This window comes from Oryza sativa, chromosome 5 (genome assembly GCF_034140825.1).
Source record: "Oryza sativa Japonica Group chromosome 5, ASM3414082v1".
Lineage (NCBI taxonomy): Eukaryota > Viridiplantae > Streptophyta > Magnoliopsida > Poales > Poaceae > Oryza > Oryza sativa.
Genome location: NC_089039.1, coordinates 5430907 through 5438074, shown reverse-complemented (window position 1 = coordinate 5438074; position 7168 = coordinate 5430907). Strand labels below are relative to the sequence as shown.

Here is a 7168-nt window from a genome sequence, read left to right as displayed (position 1 = left end):
TGCTATCTTGACAAGGGTGAGTTTCTCCTGCCTTCTGCGAGCGTGAAATGAGGCCCCCCTCTATTTCTTTTTCCTGATGGGGAGCCTGCGATGCACTGTGCAGACCGTGGGATGAACTTTCTTTTTTACCCTAGTATTAGAGTTCACCTAAGTTTCGATGAATTTCGTTTAGATTTACTATTGTGAATTTAAGTTTTGGTCAAGTGTAGAATTTTACTCAGAAATTGCTTTCATCCCGTGCCGAAACCTCAAAATATTTTGGTTTTCGTCGAAAAGGTATAATTTCAAATTATCTCAACGTAATTTCACATGATCTATCTACACAATTTTCCTTTTCTTTTTTTTAAAAGCACAATTGGAAAAGGGTGTAGCACCTTGACATGATCTAGCTACACATTTTCCAATTACAATTGAAAAGGAGTAAATTCGATCCATAGCAAAGGAAAAAACCCGGTACCAAAAAATAGCACGACAAATTTTCTACTTCGACCAGAAACACAGGACACCAATTTTCTTGCGATTTATAGCACTCCCGTCACATTTGCCATCCAAACATGTGAGTCGACATGAAAAATGACTCATTTGCCCTTCTTCCCGAGCAAGAGGGCAATGGAGGCGCGGCGAAGAGGCCGTCGACGGCGGGGAGTGACGCCACCTCCTCGAGGTTCCACCCCTGGAGGTAGGCGGCAACCTCGACGGCGAGCAGCAGCAGGGATAGGACGGCGGAGGTGTGGGCTGCGACGCCGAGTACGACCACCACGGCGGTGTTTGCCAGCGCCGTCGGCGATGACGGAGCTGATGAGCCCGAGGGCATACAACGGCCCACATCCATCCACATTGACACTAGGGCCGCCCAAGTCATCATCGTCGTCCTCGTCCTCGAGCGGCCTCTTTGCCGCCGTCAGTGAAGAATGCGGTTTGGTGGCGGTGGCGCCCTTCGTCGTGGGCTTCGGTTTGGGGTGCTCCCTGGCCAGGGACGACAGCGCGGAGATGAAGCGGAACTTCTCCTTGCCGTCGCTATGGCTGCGGCCGATGACGAGCTCGCTGATGCGGCGCCACCGCGTGATGGACCCCGTCGACCCGCTCTTCCGTGGGGGGCGCGACGGCGAGGATGCTGGCGACGGCGAGGACACCCAGATGCAGTAGCTGTCCGGCGACATGCCGTCCAGCTCGGCGATGTCCGACGACGACGATGACGACCCGACGGACGAGTTCCGCCCCTCCTCGAGGAACAGCCTCCTAAGCAGCGGCCTCTACTCCTCCGTGACCTCCGCCGCCGCCGGCGTCACCGAACACGCGGCCAAACACGTGGGGAACGAAGGGTAAATGAGTCCGACAAAAATTTTCTCCACTCCGATCTAACGCCGTTACTTCAAAATGCGACGGAAGTGCTACCGGGCGAAAAAAAATGGTGGCCTATGCTATAGATCGAAAGTGGGAACTTTTTATGCTATTTTTTGGTACCGCTTTTTTTCCTGTGCTATAGGTCGAATTTTCTCATTGAAAAGGGGTAGAATCAAAGCTAGCTGGAACTCTCTTTTATTTTGGATCCTTCAGTTGGCCCCTGTTCTAAAAGGTACAGTACAAGTTTTCATCTCTTCAACTGAAAATTCATGAATTGATTAATCAGAACTCACAACTATTGAGTATTGACGAGGATTCCCCTTGTTGTTTTTGGCGCGGTTACCGCACCCCCGCGGTAAGGTGGCTACCGCGAAAACCGCGTGGTAACCGCGAGACATACCATGATTTTAAAAACTGAAAAGGTTACCATGTATGATAACCGCAGTAACCGCGCGGTTTTGTAAACTCTGGTATTGACACGAGTTTAAAACTTGTGCAAAGCGGTCACACTTTTGTTTCAATACATTAGAACATCTCAATGATAACTTCACAGATGTGCAATGGTAACAGCATGTCAGCGAATGCCAGAAATCGAGATCGATCAGCTCAACCAAAAACTGAATTGAACTGAATTCTGCTATATTTTCAAGTTAAAATCGGCCATATACACAGCTTTAACCCGTCAATGGCGACAAATTGGCGACCACAGTCTAGTGTCTACTGCTCATGCAGTCATGCTTCAATGTTGCTATTGAATCAATAAATAAATAAATAAATCTGGAAAGAAGAAAAAGGAAGGGAAGTGTCAAGTGTGGTTCAAGGGTAGTAGTTAATATGTTGTATTAGTTGAAACGTCCAAAAAAAATTCCACTTCTTACAAGAATTGAACTTTTTTATTAAAAAAATCCAACAAAATTCTGGCACAGAAACACAATGGTGTGTTTTTTTTTTTTGGTTAGATCCTACCTCTCTCAGCTCATTGCTGCAGGCCACTGTCCACTGAAGATAGTCGCAAAACCAGTAGTGCAATAGTGCAGTGCAATCAGTCTGCCCAGAAAAAAAAGGTTAAGAATAGTTGACTTGAGAGACCAATAGGCAATACCGCAATAGACCATAGATGATTTTTTTTTGGATAATCATTTCCCTTTATTTATCGGTTCTGGATGATGACGGATAATCATTCTTTTTATTATCGGCCTTGGACAATGAATGGACCGCGATGCCGCAATCACGAGAGCGACTTGTCATTACTGTCAGTTTGTGTATCACAGATTCACAGTATCACACTGCAGATACTGATTAGATCAGATCACCGATTCATGAAACTTCCATCTTCTGTTCAGATAATTCAGAGTTGGTAGCACTAGGATTAATTGATCCTAGAGTATCTGGTAAATTTATAACCTGCAATCTTCAGTAAATATCGTCAACTAGAGCTGCAAATATCTTCAGATGAGTACTGAAGACGATAGATTCATCAGGAAAACAAAGAGCAGCAAATTCAACCAAAGTGCAGGATTTTCAATTGCTAATACGGCTGAGATAAAAGATAAATCGGTTTAGGCCAAAGAACCGAACCGAAGACTCCAACATTAGCAAGAGTTAAAAGATAGATAATGATGATATATCTACAAATCCCCATGGCCCGTCGATCCAACCACTACCGATGAACACGACACACTTATTCCAAGAACAGCTAGGATTGCGAGGGGATGAACACCGACCGAGCGACACCGGGGGAGGCGGCGGCCGCCTGCCTACTACTCGTCGTCGCCGGACTTCTTGTTGCTGCTGCTGTCGGCGGCGGCGGCGGAAGCGGCGGACTTGGAGTGGGAGGTGGAGTTCTTGGGGGAGATGAGGTCGAGGTCCTCGTCGGCGTAGCCGTCGGCGCCCTCCCAGGTGAACTTGCCGCCGCGGCCGCCCTTCTTGGGCTCGCCGCTCATCCCGGAGGCCGACTTGCGGTCGCTGCGGTAGTCCGCCGGCGCCTTGTGCGGGTTCCGGCTCTTCTTCGCGCCGCCGCCGCCGTCCATGGCGAAGGTGAGGGGTCTCTCTCTCGCGCGGGGAAGGAGATGGAGATGAGCCTGGTTTGGAGAGGAGGAAACTGCTTGGATTTTTGGGATCGCTGCTTGTTTTTGGAGGAGGAGAGGTTTTTGGGTGAAATTTATAGATGGGATATCATATGGAGATTAGAGATGGATTGGGTTTGATGGTCTGGCGTGCCACGTGTCACTGTCAGGTGATAAAAATAGTTTGAGCATTTTTATCTCCTGTTTTATGTCTTAAAAAGGGTAAAGGTTATGTAACTGTGTAGTAATAATGGGTATGAACTTTACCTGACTTTGTAATTCCTAAGGATCTTGAAGGAGGAGTTGTAGGTACTATTTCCGACTCAAAAAAAATAGCGTTATGTAATATGTGCGGTTAACTTATGGGTAACAAATCCTATATAAATGAGTTTTCTCGTGTATATATAGTACACAGCAACTTAAAATGTATCATTCAAAATCCGGTACTTATAATATATTATAGGTACTTTTTTTTAAAAAAGAGCACCTATAACTTTAAGCCGAGCCATCAGCGCACCACACCCACCGCGTCCTTATCTACTCGTCTTTGCCTTATCCTTCTCAATCTCTCTCGTCTCTCTCTCCCTCCCCTCCCATCTCTCTCACGTCGCTCTCCCTCCCCTCTCTCTCTTGCGGTGGCTGCCCGGTCAAGGCGGCGGGCTCCTGCGGCTGATGGCTGCCTAGCGAAGGCGGCGAGCACTCGGGAGGGGAGGCAGTGGGGGGAGGAGGCGAGAGACGGCAGGCTCCCGCGGCCGGCGGCTGCCTGGCAGAGGTGTCAGCGGTGGCTGTACCCTCTCCTCCGCTAGATCCGGTGGGAGGGGAGACGGCGAGCTCCCCTCCACTAGATTCGGCGACAGGGGAGCCGGTGGAGAGGCAGCGGGCTCTCATGGCCAGTGGTTGCCTGGCAAAGGTGGTGGCGGTGGCCGCACCCTCCCCTCCTCTAGATCCAGCGGGAGGAGAGCCAGCGAGAAGGCGGCGGGCTCCCGCTTGGCGGAGGCAGCGGTGGCACACCTCGACGGCGGCAGCGGCCGTGCCCTCCCCATGCAACGACGACGGTGAGTGTGTAAAAGGACGGCGGTGGCGTGGGTGAGGTGGCTACCAGTGGCATGTGTTCTTTTTTGAAACCCCTGTGACATGTGTTCTTGAGTTTCTCTTTTTGATTTCTTGTTGAGTTCTTAATGCTTTGTACTACTCGCTAGTTCTTGATGACTAGTTTGTTGTTGGAGTTGATCTTGATCCAAGAGGCGGTGATGAAGGGGAGTAGGGATGGGCTCGGGGGAGGAACGACGATGGAGTGTGGATGGTGAGTTCGGCTCAATTCGAGCTGGCTCTCTCTATTTTTTTTTTGGCTCGAGCAAAGCTAAAGGTGCCGGTTCTATTTTCCGCATAGGTGTCGGCTGTTTGTATTGGTGCCGACCAATAGGTGCCGGTTAGAAAACCGGCACCTATAGCTGGTTCCCAGCAGACACCTATGTCGGTTTCTGTATTAGTGATTCATCACATTAATTTCCACTTTATTACCGGTATTTATGCTTCCTCCATCTTCTTTCTCTATATCCAAAACGTCGAGTTTCGTCTAAAAATCTATCTACTACTGGAGAACTGATCTTTATTCCGATGCCGAAAATCATATTTGTCCTGGTTCAAATAGGAACCAGGACTAAAGATTATTTTAGCAACGGTTCAATAACTGTCAGGCCATGTCAGGCCCCCAACGATCTTTAGTCCCGGTTGGACTAAAATCATCCATCTTTAGTCCCGCCTACTATTACCAACCCGGACTAAAGATGTCTACATGACTAGCTTAAAAAGAAAGCATCTCTATCCAAGTCAAATGTGTGTAGTGGGTGGGATGGTAGCGCACGTGAGGGCTGAGGTGAGAGATCTTAATTTTGAATCGTGTTACCAGCCCGGACTAAAGATGATTCCATGGTTAGTTTAAAAAGAAAACGTCTCTATCCAAATCAAATATGTGTAGTGGGTGCGATGGTAGCGCACGTAAGGGCTGAGATGAGAGATCTTAAGTTTGAATCCCACATACCACACATTTTTTTAATGTATCTTTAGTCCCGGAATAAATATGCCGGATTATACGTCCCTGTTACACAACCAGAACTAAAACAGTTGCGAACCGGGATTAAAGTCTTTTTCTCCAGCAGCGATCAGATCGTTGGGTAGGACGATATGAAGATCCACTAGATGGCTTTCTTGGAGCCCACGGATGCTGGACAGAAGAAAACGAGTCAACAAGGCAGATTTAAGTAGCGAGCAAGGAACAAGCTTTGTGTCGGCTAATTCATGACGCGGACATGCAAAAATACGAGCAATTGACCATGAACATAGTACATATACATTTTCACAAACTTTGCAATGCTCCTATTTTAGCACGCGTCACGTGTTTATCATATCTATGCCACAATATTCTAACTTAAAAAACAGGTGCAGTTAGCTTATTAAAATATTTAATCCACGGTAATAATGCACTCCCTTTGTCTAACATAACTTATTTTCCACACATCCTATACACACCAATACAAAGGTAAGAGAATTTAGAATACCTTCCACTTTAATAAATCTTAATATAGTTAATTTCTCACTTTAATAAACCTCCCACTTTCACAAACTCTAGTACAACGATTTTAAATTATTAAAAGATGAAGTTATCTGGGACAATAAGATGTAAAAAATAAAATTATTTTGAGACCGAAGAAAGTACTCGGTAATCTACCCTTAAATTAGGTCTAAAGCTATGTTTTTAATTAGTGATAAGAGCATGGCTAACAATTGTCCTATATACCACTCACAATCCCATATAATTAACGACCAACAATATTCCTAAACTCATTATATAAAGAAAACATTCCTTCTCTTTAAATCTCGCTTTCCACCTTTCCACGTATCAGGAATGTCTCTCAAAGAGACCAGTTTTGTTTGGAAGTTACATAGCCTGTTTTTTTTTAATAAGTTAAATCAAGCTGTCTCGAAGGAAAAGATATTTTTATCCCTTAAATCATACTATTAAAGATTTAAAAAAGATTTAGGGGATTAAAAATGTTTTGGCAATGCGTCGGTGATGCTCTGCATAAACAAAACCCAAAATACAGGAACTGCCTCTCTCTAACCACGAAAGAGGCTGGAAAGAAAGAAGCGGAAACCGGAGGCTGTACGCTGTACTACGAGACTGCCGTGGTTCGTACCGTGTGATGTCGATTGGTTGGGGCGTGGCGTCTGGATAAGATCGGGGGTGCAGAGAATCGGATCGCAACTGCCTGTACGAACGCCCGCTGGTCCGGCACATGCACCTGACCTGCCAAACGCGCCGTGGACGGACGACCGGATCCAAACTGAAAATATTCTCATCTACTCCCATCATGTGATTGCCACGTACTGCCTCGTTTTCCAAAAAAAATTAACACAAAATAGAACCATGGATTTAGACAAACACTTATCTAAATTCATTGTTTCATTGTTTTAAGATAGTTCACATTCTTTTTTTAAAAAAAAGATAGTTCACATTCTATATTAGATTATTTTGTAGACGGACGGAGTACGGGAGATATTTTTTTTTACAGCGTACAGCCTCCTTTATTAAAATCCCCCCAAAAAAATCTGGACTGGAGCCATCGTTTGGCATATTAGTGGAATAAGCCAAACGGCATATTTACAAACGAAAAGTAATTTGTGAATAAAATTTTTATATATGTGTTCTTAGCGATCTAAAAACAAAGCTAAAAAATAAACTTCGATAAAAACCCCAA

General features: G+C 45.8%; 2 protein-coding genes across 2 annotated transcripts; both read right to left on the bottom strand.

Moving 5' to 3' along the window:
- Positions 1–350: 350 nt before the first annotated feature.
- On the bottom strand, positions 351–1250 carry LOC107280911 (uncharacterized; the record flags this gene model as incomplete). The annotated part of the gene is made up of 1 exon (XM_066310556.1): positions 351–1250. A coding segment is annotated over one exon (672 nt), but the record flags the coding sequence as incomplete, so codon positions are not given.
- Positions 1251–2844: 1594 nt separating this feature from the next.
- Positions 2845–3472, bottom strand: LOC4338014 (uncharacterized). The gene has a single exon (XM_015781870.2). It carries the CDS (start codon positions 3372–3374, stop codon positions 3105–3107), a length of 270 nt encoding a protein of 89 aa, XP_015637356.1. The 5' UTR covers positions 3375–3472; the 3' UTR covers positions 2845–3104.
- Positions 3473–7168: the final 3696 nt, after the last annotated feature.

What these genes read in the sequence shown, in the direction of transcription:
- LOC4338014 (XM_015781870.2), bottom strand. Translation starts at nt 3,374, where the DNA reads ATGGACGGCGGCGGCGGCGCGAAGAAGAGCCGGAACCCGCACAAGGCG.